Raw genomic sequence first — 22615 nt, 5'->3', positions numbered from 1 at the left:
TAGGTTCTGGTACCAATTCAAATGTGGTGGGAAATTTAACTCATTTCTGACACTATTTACCCAGAGATAGCATCAGATTCCACAGGTAGAGGGCTCAGTCCTGCAAGACTGCCCACCAATCAGACCCCATTTCAGGTTGTTGCTGGTGCTTCTCATCAACTGGCTATAAATCTGAGGGTTCCCATGAATCCCTTCTCAGGTTCAACTAATTTGCTAGAGTGGCTCATAGAAGTCAGAGAAACATTTTATTTACTTGATCACCAGTTTTATTATAAAAGGATATAACTCAGGAACAGCCAGATGGAAGAGATGCATAGGACAAGGCATGGGGAAAGGTCAAGGAACTTCCATACCCTCTCCAGGCACACCAATCTTCCCAATCTCTGTGTGTTCACCAACCCCGAAGCCCTCTGAACACTGTCCCTTTGGGGTTTTGTGGAGGATTCATTACACAGACATGATCGATTAAACCAATGGCCATTGGTGATTGAACTCAAACTCTAGCCCCTCTCACCTCCCTGGAGGTAACTTCCAGGGAGTAACCTCATTAACATAACAAAAGACATCTTTGTTGCTTTCATCACTTAGAAAATTCCAAGCATTTCAGGAGCTCTCTGCCAGAAATAGGGACAAAGACCAGATACATGTTTCATATTATAAATCACAGTATCACAGAAGTTATCATTTAAATCATTTGAATCTTTGGATTGGTTATACTATTTTAGTACATATATTAAAAACACAACAAAATGATGGTAGTCTTAAGAGTATTTTCGTATATACATACCTGGGAAGGAACATTTTTGGGAGGCTCTATTCGAATGCTTGGATCCCATTCTCCAGGAGGGAGAACAGTAACCTGATCCAGAAATTCATCAATTCCTGATACCAAGTCGTTACGATCTTTAGCTTTGTAAGCAACATCATGAAATACCTAAAGAAGGAAAATAATCATTTATAGATAAAAAACAATTATAAAATCTTAATGTGTTCTTTGTTTTCATCTCCCAGTTATCTCACATGTGATTATAACAATTTGAACAAGAAGCTCTAACTAAAGAAGTTTTTAGTGTAAAATATTATAGCTTAGTTTATTCTATGATTGCACACACTTGTTTTTTCTTAGAATGCTAGGTGAATGTTGAAATTTCTGGTGGCAAGAGTAAGAGAAGGGAAAGGAGGGGCTTCCCTGGTGGCGCAGTGGTTGAGAGTCCGCCTGCCGATGCAGGGGACACGGGTTCATGCCCCGGTCCGGGAAGATCCCACATGCCGCGGAGCAGCTGGGCCCGTGAGCCATGGCTGCTGAGCCTGCGCGTCCGGAGCCTGTGCTCCGCAATGGGAGAGGCCACAACAGTGAGAGGCCTGCGTACCGCAAAAAAAAAAAAAAAAAAGAGAGAGAAGGGAAAGGAGGATAGACGCAAGCTCATTAAACTAGAATTAATGATTCAAGTTTGGCAAACATTGTTTAAATATGTGTAAATCAAACTTCCTGAAAAAAGCCCTTGCTTTAAAATAGAGATAAAAATTTATAGAATATATTAGAAATTTTAACAATATTTATACCGTGGCATAAACTAATGCTAACCATTGAATAAATGATGGACTAATCAATAAATGATAATAAGCCAAGTAATTATATAAAAGTGAAATTGGATCTTTACCCACATTCCACACAAAAAGCAATTCTAGGTATTAAAAGCTTAAATATGAGAGTTAAAGTATTAAACTCATTGGACAGAATATAGAAGGATATATTTATTACCTCAGGGTAAGCAATAACACAAACCTCAAAGATTTAGTGTCAAAACAAAGCACATAATTTTTGCTGTTCTTCAAGAGAAAAAAAAAAAAAAGAGGTGTTCAATAATGTCAAATGCCAGTAAGAGATCAAGTGACATAAGTACTGAACACAGGATAGTATATTTCGTAAATGGTGACCTTACAGAAAGCAGTTTCAGTAGAGTGGTGGTGACAAAAATCATACTGTAACACACTGAGATAAATGAAGTTATGATATTCAGGACCAAGTAGAGATCAGTCTTTCAAAACTGTTGAGATTCAGATTCATTCAACATTTCAGTGGTACATGCTATGTTAAGGAGTAAGAAATTTTAAGGATGGGAAAAACCTGGACTTTTATTTCATATGTATTTCTTAAGTAGCTACTATATGTTGGGCATGTTTGCTAATTGAACAGAACAAGTCAGTGTTGACTTAAGAGCTAGGTGATAGAGAAAATTGTTGGTGCAAAAATCCAAAACAAGAAAAAGAAAAATAATCCCTTGATTTTGCTTTGGCCTTTGTTTTTATAAAACTATGTTATTTATGTTAATATACAATGACTTTACTATTATTTTAAAATAAGTTCACAAATATACATTTTAAAATTCTCAGTTTTCAGTTCTCTTATGATAAATATCAGCATACTTATCTATATAAACAAAAGCTCTTTGGAATGCTTAATAATTTTTAAGACTATATAAAAGGATTAATAAATTGGTAGTAGCACCAATAAACAAAATCATATGATTTCTTTCTAGTAATGCTCAACAGGAAGGAAGAAAATAGATTACACTGACTCAAGATAAGGTGTTGCTAGGATGACTAGAACATTCAGTCATTAATTCGTTTAAACAAAAATTTACTGAACCCTGACTGAGGGCCAGACACTACCTTAAGTTTGAAGATACAAAAGGAAAAGACAGTCTACCTACAAGAAGTTCCTGGTACAGACAGGAAAAGAACAAACAGAGCTTAGTCAACAAATATTTATTTGAGCACCTGACAAAATCAGGGAACAAAAATGAATATTAAATGGTAACTGCTCTCATGGAATTTACAGCTTAATAGGGCAATACAATTCACCATTTTCTTAACTAAAGTAAACTGTAAGAATCAACTTTTTTTTTTTTTTTTTTTTTTTTTTTGCAGTACTTGGGCCTCTCACTGTTGTGGCCTCTCCCGTTGCAGAGCACAGGCTCTGGACGCGCAGGCTCAGCGGCCATGGCTCACGGGTCCAGCCGCTCCACGGCATGTGGGATCTTCCCAGACCTGGGCACGAACCCATGTCCCCTGCATCAGCAGGCGGACTCTCAACCACTGTGCCACCAGGGAAGCCCAGAATCAACATATTGAATTTTATTCTTAATGAGTATAATTGTTCAATGTATTTCAAAGCAGTTATATAAGCAGAACAATTTCTCCACCTGGGCTTTGAACAATAAAAACTTTTTTTCTCTTTTAAGAGTATTTAAACATTTTTTTTAATATTCAATGAATGTACTATCATAATTTAATTTAAATGTCCTATTACAATTAACAGCTCTCATTTTTGGAGTAACTTTCTGGCTGAGTTTCTGCTTCTCTATCCCACTGCTCACAGAGAGTTAAACAAATTGCCCCAAAGCTAAGCTCTAAACTTTCAAGTCTAAAGGATTCATGTTTGAACCTTCATTCAAGAGCTGATGCTTGTTCTCAAATTAGGTAGTTCTCATTTACCAAGGAAATAGATGGAAGTCCTTTCTCTGCTCTCATTCTAAATCTAAAATTTTAAATCCATGCATGTTTCTCTGTTGTTCTATGTCTACTTGATTAGTCAATAACTTTGGAATTGACTCTTTTCTTTCCAGAAAATCTTGACTCCTAATTGGGGAAAGGAAGTGTTAGGAAGAGAGATAACTTGAGTATTTATGCACAATATGCTCCTCTCACCACATAAGATGTCCCATGCCCCAGAGATATCTCAATGTAATATCTTAATGTCTTAGATGTGGAAACATAATATACCATGAAACATATGTGCATGAAAGTGACAGTAGTTAAATTATGACACAGTGTCATTTATTTTTCAATACTGTAAAAATTGCAAAATATTAATCAATATGGAAACACTAAAAGTAAAGATACTGTCAGTGCCTTCTCATAGAGAGTTCTACTAGAACAGGTTTGTGGAACTCATGAAGCCCTTTTGTCACTCTCCTGTCTTCTCCCAGATTTCCTCAACAGAATATGTTACTCTTTATAGTAGGCTAAGTAGTGTCTTCTCAAAATATGTGTCCACCTGAACTTCAGAAAGTGATCTTATTTGGAATAAGGGTCTTCGCAGATGTAATTAAGGATCTCAAGATGAGATCATCCTGGATTAGGGTGGGCCCTACATCTAATGACATGTGTCCTTATAAGAAACATAAAGAGACAGAAAAGGAGAAGACACACAGAAACACAGGGGAGAAGGCCATGTGAAGACAAAGGCAGAGACTGGAATTTTGCTGCTACAAGCCATGGAATGACAGGAGCCACCAGAAGCTGGAGAGACAGGGAAAGACTTTCCCCTAGAGGCTCCAGAGAGAATATAGCCCTGCTGACATTTTGACTTCAGACTTCTGGCCTCCCAAAATATGAAAAAATAAATTACTTTTGTTTTAATTACCCAGTTTGTGGTAATTTTTTATGCATAGGAAACTGATACACTCATTAAGTTGGTTCTTTCTGAAACAGATGAAAAAAATGTTTTTCTTCTAGCTTTTGGTTTCCTATGTGTAAATATCAATAACTAATTCATATAAAACAGTAAACATAATTTGAACAGATACAATAGAAGAATTAATATTGAACCCCAAACACAAGTTCAAATTTTCAGATTTCATAAAACTAGGAAAAGTTATATGTAATACTAATTAGCTCTTTTCAAAGATTTCAAGTATCAGAAGCCATGTATTTCAATAAATACATTATTAAATTATTTGGATGATATTCTAGAAATGTATAATCTCTTTGTTATTTACTACTGACTTTTGAATTTATGTCCCATCTGTGATTTTTGCATATGCTCTTCTTTTACAATAAAAAAAATAAAATAATAAAAACAGATTTTCATAACATGTTGTAGAATCCAAGAAACCAGTTATATGATACTACTTTTTATGTTTATTTTTATGATCTTACATTTCTGAGACATATATCTCTTTGAGAAGCTGATGAAAGCTTTTTCCAGTCCAAGAAAACTACACACAAATTTTTGTACATAGAAAAATTTGTGGGCTGTATCAGCGATCACAGACCTCTTGAAATCTTCAGCTCCTCTAATGGTTAAAAGACTCCCAGGTTAAAAACATCTACATTTAGGCAATTATAAAGAGAGTTGATAGACGTTGCATGGCTTTTGGTGTCATGTATACTATTCAGATAAACTGACATTGTATTTGGTTTTTTTTGAGACCTTAAAAGTATTTTGCCCCAAACAAGACCTGCAGTGATATTTACAATGGTGATCACTTTGGCAACACATATGCTACAAGGGGAATATTAATAAATACATTCTAAATGTCACTAAATAACAAATTTTCTTTAGAGTATGAGGTTTCAAAATGTTCATGTGTGTGAATTTATTACCCCTTTTCAACAAATTTTTCCAAAGGAAATTTTATAGTACAAGCATCTAAAAGAAGGTGAATTCAATACAGAGAAATCTGATTCACAGCAAACTGTCATGAATACAGAACTCCAAAAGTTAGGTGTACCTAGTAAAGGGAAATGTTCCCAATGAACTTGAATAAATACCTCATCTGTCATTAGGGTTGCAATTGATCTGCCAATCTCATGGTACTGTTGCCCCTTTCCCAGGGGTCCCAGAAGAATGAACAAAAATCTGTAATTAAGAAGAAAAAGACACAAATGTTTCAAGGTAGAAATAAAAAATAATTTTAGTAGTACAGAATCACTCATCTCAAAGGAATTACTGAAGATAGGGATTTCGATGTAAAATAGTTCCATATTTTTCCACAGGTTATTATTACAGGTTTTCAAATATTTTATGATGTTTCAAAATGACTCATGCTTGAGATCCTTGAGCAATTGGAATCGTGGTTACTTTGCTCTGTTTCCTTCATTTAGTTACCTATCGTGCCCACACAGTTGTTAGTGTGAAGTTTTAGGATTCTATAATCCTTAGAGGAGAAAGTTGAGAAAAGTAAAATCTGATTAAACCTTTCTGAATTGTAAGAAAGAGAACTCACTGATATGTAAATTGTAGAATTAGTTAGAAGGGGGAAAAGGTAATACAGTAGTATAAACAATGAAAGAACATAGGGTCAAAAAACCAGTAGGTGTACGTAAATTTACATTAAATAGAAAAAATGATTGCCGGGAATCAAAGATCAGTTAGGATAAAAAAAAAAACTATCAATTCCAATGCTGCAGGAATAAAAGTAGCAGCTGAACTGTGACATTCCATCTCAATTAGGTTGAAAGTCTAGCAAATACATCATCACAACTGGAGCTTTTGAAGAAATCAACATGTGTTTTAACTTTGGAGGACCAGTAATTGTCTTATCTCTGAAAAGGTCAATGCTACAGGGAAATTGTGAGAATTTTAAGATGACCTATATACTGTAATATAACTCTACAGTATTCATTTGTTAAATGGTTCTTGCTCTTAAACGTGAAGACTAATGGCTTTTTAAAGTGTGCTAAAATAGGTACTACAATTCTACCTTTCATTTAGTTATAAACTTTAGAGATTGTACGTGTTTTTACATGATGCATATATTACACAGTCTTAGAGGATGTGACATTAACTTTTTGTGTCAGATGTTACTGAATCCAAGTCAACTTCTGCTATACAGAAATGTCTACTATACATTTAAAACAGGAATAATTTAGTGTGGTGGCAGATGCTTTATCAAGTATAGTACTTTCAAGAAACTTCCTAACCTATGTACATCCTGCTACTTTTCAGGTTTCTATTCCATGGGCTATTTATAAAGTCCTAAAATTATTTTCTGACATTTTTACTAGGTGCTACTGTTATATACACGGTGTGCCCTTTTGTCCTCCTAAGAAAGGATAATTAGGAACCTTGAATGGCTTTCTTTATTTTATTTGTCTAACTAATCTTCTTCTATTTTTCACCTTTCCAAGCTAGTCTAGTCTTTTAAATCTCTCCTCATACAGTGACTCTACTGTGCCCCTAATTTTTCCTCCATTGTTCTGTAGACACATTTTGCTATGTCAGTATGAAATGAGGTCACCTAAACCTTACAGTTTTCAAAGTGAGGGTATATAACCCCATTATGGCTTTTCTCTACTCCTGGGAATTTTCCTTTTCTTTCCTTTGAAACACAAGAGCTATCATTGTCATAAATATCCATCATTTACTCAGAGTTCATCGGATACCCTCCTAAGTGGTAGAACAAGAATGCACTGCTTGGAAGATGAAAAAGAATTTTAATCTACTAAAGTAGTACCTCTATGGTTAGTAAGTTTCACATCTTAAATCTGAATCCCAAATTCCCAGAAACTCTGAATAGATTACAGGGTGTAAATAGAAAAATGCAGCCTTGATCATACAGTCAGAGGCCACCTTAATGTGCCCAGTTCATCCTTCCCCTTTTTTAATAGAAGTTGGTATGTATCAGAAGTCTCAGTAGCCTTCTACTGGATGAACAGACACTTCTCTCTATAACCTGAATTGGTAACTAGCTACCTGCCTCAAATCTGTTCTTCCACAGATTCAGGAAGAGGCACTCAAACACTGAATCCCCTTCCAGTCAGCTGAGCTCTAATAAAATGAGGCCTCTCCTGACTAAACTATTCCATATTTTTGGAATATCTTAACCACAATCAAAACACAAAGTGATGTAAACTGCTATGTTTTAAGGCCAAAGGTCCATAGAAGAAACATTCTACAAACCCAGTTGCCACAGCACCTGAACTTTTCATCAATTTAACTTGGCTAAGGCATTCAGTGTTTGGACGAGGAGGCATATTAACAGCATCTGAAATAATTATAGCATCAAACAAAGGGCAGCAGTCACGTAGGAAATGGGGCCCTACCTAGATATGTTTTGCTATAGGAACAGGATCAGAGTAAAAGGCTGTCTATATACAGGAATCGCATTTGATGGAGGGAGAAGGAAAGAAAACAAGGTCCCCTGGAGGAATTGGTAGGAACCTAATGTTCTGTAGACAATATTCTTTTTTCAATTTGCCCATGGACAGTCTTATCTCTATAACATAGAGATAAATAATAAACAACAAAATTCAGTTTGTATTGTGGTAAAGTTGTTAGTTTTTATGTACAGCTGAATGAAAGACAAGTTCAGGTAATCAAATTAAATTTGTACTTTTGATTCAGATTCAACCACAGTACCGTGATGCTACTACCAATGATTCTTAAGACTCTATGTATGTGAAGTATACTGTGCCTAAGATTGAATCTTACAGTACATTAGATACAGCAGGTAGTATCCTAATGACGGCACTTACATGTACTCTGAGGGCCTACTCAGTCAAGCATAAGGCAGGCCTTGAAAACTTTGATCTTTTTAAGTACGATCACACTCATATACAGGATCCCACAGTCTAATGCAATCTTTGAGAAAAGCCTAATACTTTATCACTTTTCACCAAAATTGAAAGAAAGGATTTATATGGTGATATAGACCAGGGTAGTCAGAGATGAGGAGCATGCCTAAAAGAAAACATAGAAATTTGAGAGGAAGGAGGAAAGGACTGAATAATTTTTAAAGCACTTTTTGCCCTCCTCCACAAACAAGAAGAAACAATAGTTTTGTCGATTACACTTTAGTTTCTAGAAAAAACTCTCAGAGGAAACTATATTTACACCTTTTTTCCCACAAATAAATGGCTTAAGAAAAGTGCAAAAGATGCTCTTATACTTTGTACCTGGTTGGGATTGGGACTTCAGCCAGTCCTTGAAGCAGTACAGCTGGAGACAACCTGACAAACGCAACTACAGTTCGATCCAAAAACTCCAATTCCCCAACTAAGATGTTTGAAGCTTCAGCACCTGGAGGAATCTTCTTCATAAAATGCAGATCAACCTGAGATCATCACAAAGTAAAAAAAGGTAAATCAAAATTGGAAAAATTTGTTAAATCATATCCTAGCACAGTATTTCACACATGGTAACCCATCAATAAATATAGTTTAAATAAATATTGCTTATATAAATATAATTTAAATAAATTTAAAAATAGTTAAACATCTTACTTGCTCTTTAAAAAAAAACTTTTTTCTTTTACCTCGTATTTTTCTAATTTGTCATTAATACGTTGAATACTCTAGCTTCTCTATTCAATATTTTGAAAAGATTCTTTTTCAGCATGAGTAATTTTGAAATTTTCAGGGAGAAAGGAGTATGTATTCAATTAAATGAATATACTTTAATCTTAATTTAACTAGCATTTGTCAATAGATTTAAATATTTGCATAGTACATTATCTTAATTTTGTGCACAATACATTTCAATGAATTAATATTCAAAATATGCCTATTTCAAAAGAAATATAATCATGATTCTCCTTATAGTATAAATTGTGACTTTAGTCTTCAACTTTATCTTCACTGTTCTATATCCTTCACATTCTCTACTTGGCTTGATCAATCTTCAATTTTAATTTCTCATCAGAGAATTTAGATATGGCAGAGCAAAGGAAACAAGAATAAAAATATTAACATTTGGAGCTGCTGAAGAGCCATTGTTGAATTTCTGATATGAAATGTCTGTGACTGAAATGAATGCACACAAAACAAAAGTATCATTAACAAAAAAGAAATGCTTGGAGTAAAGGGTGAAGTCTGAAAATGAATGTAAAATATTCTTAAGCATAAATATCAATTTTCATACAGAGAGCCTCAGTGAAAACCAAGCAGTGATTTTAAAGTCAATTTTACAAGGCCTATTTCTTGTTTCTAATTCATTTGAGTTGCTTTTAATGGAAACCTGTTTGCAGGGAGAATGATAGCTTAACTGCTGTAATAATTGTTTTTATGCTCTCATGTTAATGAAATGGGGACCAAAGATCAAAGTGGGAAGAGGAGAGACAGAGACAGAGAGAAGGAAACGAAGGAGAAGGAGAAAGAAGGAGAGAGAGGGGGCTGAGGGGACGAGGGAGAGGAAAATTAACAGGAGGAAGAAGAGGAGAGAGGGAGAGAGAGAAGAGCTCTGGCAAATACCATGAGGCCAACAAGACCTTTTTTTCGGTCAGATATTTCTTCTGCAAATTTAATGATTTGAGAATATTTTTTCCCAGCAGTTTAAAATGAAAGAAAAATTAAAACTTTTAGGAGGAATACCTTAGGATGTCCATAGCCAGACTTTAGTGACTACATTAAATTTGTTGTTTTCTGAAATCAAGACCACAGCACAGCTATTTATAGGTTTGTTTGAAGGTTTATAACTACTTAATTTTCTGTAAGATAAGGGAGCCACAAAACATGAAACCCATTATATGAAGTATACATTTTATCAAAAGGATTAAATATAAAAATAATCCACAGCACTTCACTAAAAATATCAAATAGAAGCAATGTTCTATTTAAAGAAAAAGATTATAAATTCCAAAGTTTTTAACCTAAAAATTTGCTTCCAAATACAAATTTGTAAGCTCGTAATACTTATACACTATTAGCCCTGTGAGAAAAACATAATAAAGACTTATGGAGATAAGTCTCTCAGAACCTAAAAAAGTAAACTATTAAGTTTCCCCCCCCAATAGAAATAACAATTATACAATGTTAATACACTGGAACAAAATTTAAAATGAGAAAATAGCTTATTAAGAAAATATATAATTGATAATCAGTGTGAGTCATATTGGTAACACTGGTCATAACTCTAATGAGAAGTTTCAGTTCAACCTGGAAAACTTTCTGTGAATTCATTTATTTCTTGACAAATGCCATAGCCTTAACTATTAGCGTCTGTACCTCAGGCAGGTTTTATACACATGACTGCTTTAAGATTCAATGTAATTAAATCAAGGAGTACCAGTATGCTAAAATAGCTTAATTTTATAAAAGAAAATACATGGTCCTTACATATTATTTTTTGCATTATACAATACCTAATATATCATTGATTGATATCTGTTACTGAAAAAATGCATTAAATATACTGAATTTAATTTCAGGATTAGCAAATTTACCTTGATTTAAAATGTAATAAATTATAGTTAAATAATATATATCTAGAGTAGTCATTATATTATACTCATTACATTATATTATTCTTGGAGTAGTCATATATTTGGGGGTAATAGATTATATAACATATTATCTAATTATATTATTATATTATACAATTATATATTATATTATTCCTAGGATAGCCCTGGATATTTGTATTTGTGTTAACATACGATTCATGAAGAACCTTATTTGGCAACCTAACTTTTAATATAACAAAAGATCACATTTAAGGACCACAGTTTAACCTTTTATAAAACTACAAATATCAAAAACAGCTCTGAGGAATTAGGTTGACCTACAGCCTTAAGACAGTCTTCAGGTGGACTCAAATATGGAATAAACATAAGGAAATTTTTCTGGTCCTCTGAACAGAATCTTGAAGAAATCAAGCTATACTCTTATGGATCTGGATTTATACTCATGCTTCTGGGGTCTCCAGACCTTTATGCTAGAAGGAAAAGATGCTTTATTCTGGTTATTTGATACTTAAGTTGTGGATGAGAAACAATTATATCTCTAGGGAACAAGTTTAGACAGAAGATCATGGTGGAACTGCAAGTGTCTGGACAAGCTACACAGTGAGATGTGAAAGAAATACAGATGGGTCTTTAGGGAGAAAGCTTAAGTCTTAAGCTCATTATAGAAAGTACAAGAAAAGTAATAGACATTCCTTGGGGAGAAATGGTCTTGTGACACTAACCAACCAGTGATCTTGAGCAGCTCTCTTAATCTGGGATTCAGCTTTCTCACTTTCTAAATGAGATTTCTAAGGTTTCCTACAATGCTAGGATTTAATAATGCAACTCTTCACATTTCACATACTAAAGATTGATGCAGAAGAGAGTTCTTTCTACACAGAAAATAATGTGGAAGTTTCTTTAAGTCATTTGAAATAAAAGGAATTGTCAACATTTGGGAAATAATAAAATAGCCATCTTCTACCTGTCAGTTTAAGAACATAACACATCTGCTTTTCAAAAGCATTATAGGAATCAAAAAACCTGACAGTTCAGATCATGTTTTCAAACACTCCTTAAACGAATAAGTTTGATGGGCCTAACCACTGGAAGGGTTAAAAATATATAGTTTGAATGTAGACAGAACATAGGACCAAGTCACATGAAATGAAAAAGGACTTTTTTCCCTTAACATCTCAAAATTCTACTGGGGTTTGGAATCTACATAGTAAAACTTAAAATATTTAAATAAACAAAGTAATCTGTAGACTAACTGATAGATTCACTTTGATAAATTTACTACCAGACTGAAATCATTAGGCTCAAAAACCTTAACTCATGTACCTGCAAAATCTGGCACTAAAATTTGTTTCCATAATGATGCATTACATTAGCTCTTTTCAAGTCCTACTACTCTGTCCTTCCAGGTTATAAGGTAAGAAGTATTACTTTGTTTTTCAAAAAAAACCCCAAAAAGTCCAGAGTTGAAGGCTTAAATTATATTGAACCTCATAGGATTCACTCAACATGTACATCCCAAACACTGTTCAAGGCACTGGAGATCCAGTGGGGGCCAAAACATATTAAATTCTGGTCTAGTGTTTACTTCTGACACTGCTGTTCCCACTGATATCAACAACAACAACAATAATAATAGTAGCCACATTTTATTGAACACCTGCTATAAGCCCAACACTCTGCCAGGCTCTCTCTCTATATTCTCTCACTTAATCTTCCCCCCAAAATTATAAATAGATATTATTCTTATTTTACAAATGAGAAAGATGGAGTCAGAGAACTCCTCCAAGATTAGATAGCTTATAAATGCTAGAGTTAGGATCCCATGCTCCTTCTCAAAAGCATGTTCTTTGCAATGTGCCATGCTATGGACAGGAGACTAAGAAATATAGATGGTTGGCACTGAGTAGAGGGCTGTGGAAATTTAACTTTCTCATTAAAAACTGGAGCAGTCCAGTGATTTGAAATGCAATAAGGAAGAAAAGGATTAAAGAAAAGAAGCCCTATTTTTCACTCTTCTATAGTTCAAATTGTTCTAGGAGCGCTGAAAATAAGACTACTGTCTCCAATTGGCTATATTCATTTTCTTTCAAATGTACTGAAGCATTTTTGAAGGCTGCAAAACTAGGTCAGACAACTAAAAGCAAAATCATATTGAGATATAAAATTCAGTGTCACAGGGTTATATCCTTTAAAAAAAGGTAAAAGCTAATTATTTGAAAGGATGGGATTTATTATCACTGTTTTTGAGAATGTTCACTGTGCTCTTGTTATACTGTTAATGCCTGCACAAATAAGTAAGAAACTTCTTATGTCATTGCTTTTAAGATCCTATTTCAAATGAAGAACATCAGAAAATAAATGTATGGCAGTTTGCGACAATTTTATTCCAACTTGCAGATGAATGAAGATGTAATGCTTTAAAAAGATATTTTTTGGAGAGGAAATGGAATACATTTGAACTGGCTTAATATTTGAATCACATGCCTCCATACAGTGAGATGAGCTTTGAACCACTGTAGACACAGAGCCCGAGTGTGCCCTCACCTCTCTCTCTTGCTGGTGTGGAGGTCCTTTTTCATGCCTTTGTTTCATCCCACATGGACTAGCATGCCCCTTTTGTTGGCCTCCCAGCCCCTGCACGCATAATTAACAGACTTAAGCTGGTACACCATGCTCCCACAGAGACTCCACCAGGCACCAGAGGGAGAGCATGCACAGGACTGGACCTAGACCGTTTTGGCACTGGCAGAGGGATTCTGAAACAGCAGCAAGGAGCTGATCGCTATTAACCTTTTCAGAAGCTTGATGCAGGCAACTTCCTATACACTGCCTCCCATTCCCACCTCCTCCCACTGTTACAATCCTTGGGAGTGCTAAGGACCTTGTGAAAAACAAATTACTGGGAGTGATTACTGTTTCAGCCACTCAGATAAAGAAAGGTGTTGACTCTATTTTTGGTCAATATTAAAACTCTTCTTTCCTGATCAAGTGTTAGCTTGCCACTGCCTGCAATAGCACATATAGGATGTCAGGAATTTGCTGAGAAAAGCACATTATTTCCACATGCGTTATTTTCTTAGAATACATTCAAATAAATGATTTCATCTGAATTGTCTCCAATTAGATGGATCCCTCAACAGTCAGTCTTTATTATGTTTTTATTCAAAACTCTGCTCAGTCTTACTATGTTCTAGTGTTTCTTAATACTAATGCCTTTCTCTGAATCACGACAGTGAAGCCTTAAGTTACATGATTTGCTTTTCCACAAATAGAGGAAAAATTATTTTGAAAAAAAAAAACTAGCAAAATTTTAAACAATAAATTTCTGTTAAATTCTCTGTGAAGTCCAGTTATCTTTTTTACTGGAAGAGATGCATCACACCAAGTGGCTGAAACCTGAAGATTATGCATAAAACTTACACGTTTGGTTTTGTGAATAGGCAGAACATTACATGTGAACTTAAATGCTAACATTATCTGTAACAATATCAAGCTTTGGATAAGAAACAAAACAAATGTGCATGCAAAAAAAATTGTGTCAACACCTCTTAAAATGGTTGATAATTTCTAGTAATAACTCAGACGCTTCCTTAAATGAGAGGGAGAAAAGCTTACCTTGCTAAAGTCAACAGTGCTGTTTTCCCTGCTCACATCATTCTTATTCTCAACACAGGCTGGAGCCGACTGAGGAGAAACAACCTGACCTGCTAAAAGAGATTGTTATTACAGAACACAAACAATTACTTACATAATTCTAGACATATTGCGTGAAATATGAATTAAACTAAACCAACATAGGTTTCTTAATGAAGTAAGCATGAAGGGTCAATATAAATAGATATATATAAATACAAATATTCTTATTTATCAGTTGCAGATAGAAACGGGAGAATTCAGTCAAGAAAATGTAAACTAATTCTCAGATTAAGACTCTATAACTAAATAGTTATTCTTTATGAAGAAAGAACAGCTACAAAAAGATTTTAATCTAATCATGGGTTTGAAACATCAGTGATTTCTAAATTTTATCCAGAACTATTGGGATATATATGTATATGCATATGTGTATATATGACAAGATAGACAACTCTTATGATTTAAGCTCAGACTGAAGAATTTTAAATGTAATGTTGTTTTCTTTTTGTTTGTTTGTTTTTGCGGTACGCAGGCCTCTCACTGTTGTGGACTCTCCCATTGCGGAGCACAGGCTCCGGACGCGCAGGCTCAGCAGCCATGGCTCACGGGCCCAGCCGCTCCGCGGCACGTAGGATCTTCCCAGACCGGGGCACGAACTCGTGTCCCCTGCATCGGCAGGCGGACTCTCAACCACTGCGCCACCAGGGAAGCCCAAATGTAATGTTGTTTTTTAAAGGGCGAATATTTATGTGAAAAGTACATAGCATATTTATAGCTTCTACTGCATCTGAAAAAACAAACCAAAGAGAAAAAATTCTTTGGCAACAACTTTTAGAGATTTCTATATGAGAGGTTTAGTTAGAAATACCTTTACCTCATATACTATGAATACTGTGAATATGATATTATGCTTCTCACTATTCAATTGTGTAAGCATACTGATATTGGTCTGCATGACAAGAGATCAATAAATTTGAATTGTATTTGTTTTCCATTAACACTAACAAGCAACTTAATTATTTTGTAGCCTTTTCCCCATTATAAGAAAGATTATGATATTAGTTAAGTAGACAGTACAGCTGAGAATGTGACAACAGCTAACCAAGGGTAATTACATTCCATTATTCACTAAATATGAAACAGTCTTTTCAATCACAACTTATATGAAATCTGTCCATATTTAGCAATTAAATTATAACAGTTAACGATGCTTGCTTAATTTCACATGTATCTCTCTTTTCCCTAACCTCTCTCCAACCTCACTTGTTACTTTTACTGTGATACAAGTAATGACAACCCAGCTTTGAAGCCTTGACCATATTTTATAACCATAACTCAGTGACTCAAAAATACTGCTCTTATTCTCATTTGTCTTAGATGGGAATATTTACTCTTCTCTCTGCCTAGCTCTTCCCTCTACCTGCCTAAATCCCAACTTTATTCCAAGTTTACCTTTAGTTTCATCTTCTCCAATTACTGAATTTCTCTAAACTGCTAGTGTATATACAAATACCTCTTCTTTAAATTCTTTAAATTCTCTTGAAATCCACTTATTCTTTGTTAACTAGAATTTAAGCGTGACTTAAAACACTGATAATTTACTTTCAAATATTACATAATTTGGCTTTTTGAACTATTAAGCCTCTCAGGCAGGGGTCATTTATTAATAGGTACAATTTTTTTATCGTTTAAAATTGTTATATTGCCAGACAGTAATGGGCTTAAGATTCTTCTAAAATTTAAATATTTCATTGTTTTCACTAAACAAAGTAAAGCAATACATTTGGTGAAGATTTTTCAAATGATTTTAAAAGCAAATTCACCTTAAACCATGCACACAAATTCTTTTTTTTTTTTTTAAGGATATTCTGCTCTTTTGTGACCTATAGGGGAAGTGTCTTACCCTAGACTATGAGAGGGAGTTCAGTTCAGTAGAATTGATCATTGACCCTACATGATACAACACTTCTATAAATGACATAGATTTAGAACATAAAAATCTGAGAGTAATACAATCCTAAACAATTTCTAAAGTGACACACCTATCAATATAAAGTATAATTTTATAAGTATATAAAAGTTATAATTTTTTAACATCTTTATTGGAGTATAATTGCAACACAAATTCTGATTACAGTGAATTCCAAAAAAATATATTAACTTTAGAGAAGTGACAGACTTAAGCTGCACCACTTATTTTCATTCTCCCATTTCTAACTGCAGCGTGCAGCTATGACTGTGAACTGTTCATTAGCAGCCATTTAATATCATTCTCAAAATAATAACTGTAGTTTTAAAAAAACCTTTTACATAATGCATTTGTGCTACTAACAGATGTCTTCAATCACCAGTTTCACATCATTTCTCCATATTTTCATGAGTTAGAACATTAGATATATTTAAACCTAAATTTACTGAATGTTCTGTAAAATTGAACAGTGAAATTCAAGGCATGGCTATATTAAATAAACATATATCTGCTTTCTTATAATAACTTATTTCATGTGATATAAAACTACATGGAAGAACAATTATCTAACTCAATCAGCAAACATACAAAAATAGTCAACCCAGTACAAACTCATCAACTTTGAAGAGATTTCATTGGATAGAAAATATGCTGTAACTTAAGATTTGAAGAAATTGGATAGCCTATGTTTTCACATATATACTTTAAAAGCAGAATATTTCATAAATTACCTTCAGCTCATGAGATATGTTTAAAACATTGGCACTTGTATTTCCTCTTGTAAGTATTAATATATTTGAGATTTATTGTTCAATGCTATTCTTGTTCTGAAAATTTTACAAAATATTACCTCATAAAGTTGATAATCAGGAAGGGATTTGAAAAATATTTTCTATGACTATTTTAAGTGATACGGATAATGACCTAGTGGAGAGTATTTAACTAGCAGGAGACATATGAGATGACAGAAATTTCCCTGCTAGTTCTAGATTCTAGGTATGTGCATAGAATGTATGCTACTGCAGGAAAAAAGCGTAAAAACTACCAGCCTGTGACATAGGAATATAAACCACAAGTTTGATATCTCTTTTATTTCAGAGATAATAGCTAAATATTAGTAAATACATTTAATCTCATCAAAGTTTAAAAAGTACTCCAAATCTTATTTCTCAATGTGTATGTTAATTTGTTAAAATGAAACAACACATTAATGTGTATACTTTCAAGGCAGTAACTGAAAACCTGAAAAATGCATAGGTATTATTATTTAAAAATTAAACTGAGAGGTTTGGTTTGGGTTATTTTGAATAACTTGAAGCCTTTAAATAAAGCTTAAAATTTTATTTGCTTCATCTACTTACCTACCTATATACCTACCTACCTACCTACCTACCTATCCATCTAAAGCCTGCACATGAATTATAGTCTAACTACTGGAAATTTCATAATAAATTAAATAATTTTTATAATTCTGTTATCAACTATAATCTTTTTCTAATTATAAAAAATTATATATTATATATATATATATTATTATATATATATAATATATATTATATATATATTATTATATATATATATTATTATATAAAAAAATTTCTAATTATAAAAAAATTATAAACTATAATTTTTATAATTCTGTTATCAACTATAATCTTTTTCTGTCTAAACACTTAGATTTCTTTAGTTTAGTCCAGTTATCACTGCCTTTCAGAAGAAGGTGATGGGCTTAGATTTCAAAATGACTTTCATTAACTCAAATACTATTACATAAGAAGAATCAGTAAATTTAGGTTTTGAAAGGGCATCTCTTATTTTCTCATTGATACCTAAAACAATACTAGTTCACAGAAGACAATTTTCAGGTACAGGACTTTACATTCAGCCAGAAAGTGAATATGTGTCCTAAAGGGATAACAAAGAATTTGCTAGGATTTTCCCCCCTCCAAGACAAAATAGTATAAAGTTAGGATTTAGAATTCCCATATATGTGTGGAAGTTTTATGAATGCTATTTTTTATGATAATTTTCCTCATCAATATGCCACAATGCTTTTGAACATACATATTTTTGCCTATTTCTTTATATTGCCTTCACTATGCCCACTCATCACTGTCCATACTAATATATTCTATAAGTAAATGTCATCACAATTTTTAATCACATCTGTTAATATCTAAATAACTTTGAGAAATTGAGATGATTATCCAAAAAGAGACATTTATTAACTTAAAACTTTATTATATTCAGGGTAAATTATTCAAAAATGAATGAAAATTGGACACTATTATTATTAATTGAGATATGTTCATGACTATATGAATGTAAACATTTGAGAAACCTAACATCATCCTTATATATTTACCATATATTTTAATTTTTCCAACCTTTTAAACTCAAAGAGTTCACCATCTTAAATCCAAAATTCCAATATTTGTTATACATCTTATCAATTAAAGTGCATATTATATAGTATTCATATCAGCAACTGCTTGAGTTAATTTTCCTTTGAGTCATGAATTCATTTTTTCCTCTGGACCTCCATGTAGGGATCATATATAAGTTAGATATAAAGTTACTATAGGCCATGTACTTTTCCAAGGCAAATCATAAAAGATTTGGGCAAGCACAGGAGAAAACTGAAAGTAATTCAAGCAACCTCTAACTAGAAAATGGAAGCTCTGCTTTTCTGCTTGTTACACAAAAAATTTTTCACCAAGTCCACTGCAAAACTGGCAGAGTCATTTTCCTCATCATAAAGTTGTGGGGAGAGCATGAGACTATGTCAGAATTAGTTTTCTACTTTAAGTAGTGTCAGTATCATTAAAGCATCTCAGTATTGAAAGACAACCATAAATATGTTCTCAAAAAATGTATTAAAATTACATTAATTCAAGCCCTTACTTACAGTTTTCTTCCTCTTTAAATAAATTACATATATAAGTATTATAAAACAGCAGCTTTTAAATTTCTATTTAGCCAAATTCAAATCAATAGGAGAATAAGATACCACTGAAGCATATCAGTATTTGCTACTGCTTAATCCACTGAAAATCATGTGTAATAGAAGGAAACTGGGATGAAGACATGAAGGTACATTACTATTAACCTAGAGACCAAGCTGGTTTACACTACCTCAGAAACCTTCAACGCATTTAGAGTACCCAAAGGGTAGGAGATGAGGGAGGTACAGAGATGAGATGAGCCTGTTAGAGACAGACACAAGACAGAGCAAAATAAAGAAATATAAAAATGAATGACAAAGTTACATACATGTGTAACAATACATTTATTCATGGGAATAGAAAACAAGAAGAAAGAAAGGCTAAATATTTAGAAAATGTCGATTAGGTCAGCTATACTTCAAAAACATGAAAGTATGCACACAATTAAAGTTGGAGAAAAACCGGTATGCCTGAAAATAATTAATGTAAGATAAGAAATAACCAATTTAAACACATCATACTAGAAATATTTTTGCTGTTAAGACTTAGTCTTGAGATTCCAAAACTCAGTAGCAACAATACAGTCTCTCAACAGACCCACCAGCTGTGTCAACAATGTCATCCTGATTTTTTTTTGGAACAATGGAAAACACCTTTATTATATAATGTTTAATTCTATCATCTACATGAGTTTTTAAATGTTTTCTTTCAAGTAATTCTAAGAATTATTATTTGAGCTTTATTTTCTTCAAGATAAAACATTATAAGGAATACTTTTTTAAACTCTTGATATCTTATTTATGAGACCACAGTATTTAAAAAATAAGACAGCATATAAATATCTAAACACACATAAAACATTGTACATCTGAAAATAAAAAAGTACCGCATTTGTAAAAAGACACAATTATAAACCCATAAAACTGATTTTCAAAAGCCATAAATAAAAATCATTCACAATACAGAAGTGTACATTACTTTAAGGGCTAAAATCTATGCAGGCCTAAAGAGTCAAGTCATCCCATCCTTCCAAATCTAAATGTTCTCCAGTAACCTGTAGTTTTGAAAGTAAGTCAGACACCTTCTGCTCTGTAACTCCTTTTAAGATCCTAAATAAAAGGGACAACTGGAAAGTACTCAGAATAGGTGAGAGAAAAGATATGTGAAGGAAAAGAAATAGAGTTAGAATTATTACTAAAGGAAACAGTGGAATGAAGACACCCTACACCTAAGGAAACTGAGTCTTAAGTTATTTTTTTAATGTAAAGGTTATCAAAAGTATAATATTATTTTAGAGTAGATTTGTAAGCCAAAGTCTCAAATACAATTGAATATATGACCTAAATGATGAATACAAATACTGGTATACCTTGCTTTCTAGATCACTAAAAACAAAAGTCTTATTTTTATTTTAGAAAGTCCTTCTAGTTTCAAGAAATTATTCAAATATTCTTGATATATTTAAGTAGTTTCCACAACATCCTTTTCAGAGTTCTAATGTTAAAGAAGATATGATTTTTCTATTATTTTTTTGCTGTTCCTTTGCCAAATGTAGCTATCACTTTTTATTGAAACATCAGAATCAGACACTTAATTCTCACAGTTTTGATGCTTAATGAAACGTGAAAGTTAAACACAGCATGGTGGCATTAAAAATGCCTGGTGAATCCATCACATCCGGCATCTTAGCCCTTAAGAGAACGTGCAGTACACCAAGAAAAAAATTATACAAAGTAGTTAAGCTAGCGTATTTGGAGGAGCGATTGACGAATTATCACAAAGCACTAAAAATGTAATGAACAAAATAGTGCAGATGGAGGAGAGAAGCAAGAAAATCACTATCTTGTAAATCTAATCTATAAAATGGGAAAGAACCCCATTTGGTCTTCAGATTGAAATATCTGAATGCTTAACCCTTGGGACTACTACCAAGGTAGCATGTTCAAGGAACAGGTCAACTAAGGAAGTAGAAACTTTATTCTATATGACTCTTTTAGAGTTCTGTATATAAGCATCAGTTTGTTTTCTGAGGGAATTTCAATTGTTTCATTTCTAAAGTAAAAGGTATATTAAACAAGAGGGGGTTTATTTCCATCCTTATGCTTGGCAAGGAAAATGTTTTCTGTTTTCAAGTCTCTAGAAGATACTCACTCTATTTAATTCCTAATCTATAATCTTAATTTTTAAAACAGGTCAGTTTTTGCCTGATATACTTTACTGAAGAGTTTCTTTTTTTAATAATGGGAATATTATTTTTACCATTTTGGATGTATTGAAATCCTTCTGTATCTCTCTGTACTACTGCACAAAAAGATTAAATCTCTACTGCATTTTTTGAAGCAGAATGTCAAATCTATATTTACAGCTATGAATTTTGATTTGTTTGTTTATCTAGAGTTTATCAGTTGTTAGAGTTCATGAGTAGATTGAGAACCTTAGTAATAAAGGTCTTTCACACTTCTTTTCACTTCTGGGTAGGAGATTTATTTCTGAATTGGTGAAGTCTATTCACATTTTCAGAATTCTTAACACACATAATTATGCAAAGTGTTTGAGGAAGCAAAACAGAGTCACAAGGAGGTGTTATAAGCCTAGGCTTAGGAAACCACTTCTACAACAATACTTAATTGGATATATGAATCTTATTAGAAATGTTTCCAAGTTTTTATTACCTTAATGTATGCCTCAAAAGGATCTGTATGTGTTCAGATAAAGGCTGATTGTACAGATGGTGACAGAATCATTTCAGAACTACTCATATTCTAGTTTTCAGAAAAACTAAGCAATTGCCTGAATAGGACAAAAAGTAGGCTCTCAGAAAAACTCTGGGGACTTCCCTGGTAGCGCAGTGGTTAAGAATCTGTCTGCCAATGCAGGGGACACGGGTTCAAGCCCTGGTCCGGGAAGATCCCACATGCCCCAGAGCAGCTAAGCCCCTGCACCACAACTACTGAGCCTGCGCTCTAGAGCCCGCAAGCCACAACTACTGAGCCCTCGTGCCATGACTACTGAGGCCCGCGTGCCTAGAGCCCATGCTCTGCAACAAGAGAAGCCACCGCAATGAGAAGCACATGCACCGCAAGGAAGAGTAGCCC

The 22615-nt window shown here is 33.4% G+C and overlaps 1 protein-coding gene across 2 annotated transcripts in view; it reads right to left on the bottom strand.

Moving 5' to 3' along the window:
- Nucleotides 1-22615, bottom strand: part of SLC4A10 (solute carrier family 4 member 10) — a 230828-nt gene that overhangs the window by 108963 nt on the left and 99250 nt on the right. Inside the window, exons 7-11 of one of the 2 annotated variants that reach the window (XM_079923638.1) lie at nucleotides 14586-14677; nucleotides 13515-13604; nucleotides 8686-8843; nucleotides 5560-5647; nucleotides 788-934 (exon numbers count right to left, since the gene is read on the bottom strand). In XM_079923638.1, coding sequence (XP_079779764.1) covers nucleotides 788-934; nucleotides 5560-5647; nucleotides 8686-8843; nucleotides 13515-13604; nucleotides 14586-14677 — 575 coding nt within the window. The remainder of the gene's footprint in view (nucleotides 1-787; nucleotides 935-5559; nucleotides 5648-8685; nucleotides 8844-13514; nucleotides 13605-14585; nucleotides 14678-22615) is intronic. The other variant, XM_079923639.1, reaches the window with a different exon arrangement.

This window comes from Stenella coeruleoalba (genome assembly GCF_951394435.1).
Source record: "Stenella coeruleoalba genome assembly, chromosome: 6".
Taxonomy (NCBI): domain Eukaryota; kingdom Metazoa; phylum Chordata; class Mammalia; order Artiodactyla; family Delphinidae; genus Stenella; species Stenella coeruleoalba.
Note: the sequence above shows the minus strand (reverse complement) of the source record. Positions and strands in the feature narration are given on the sequence as shown.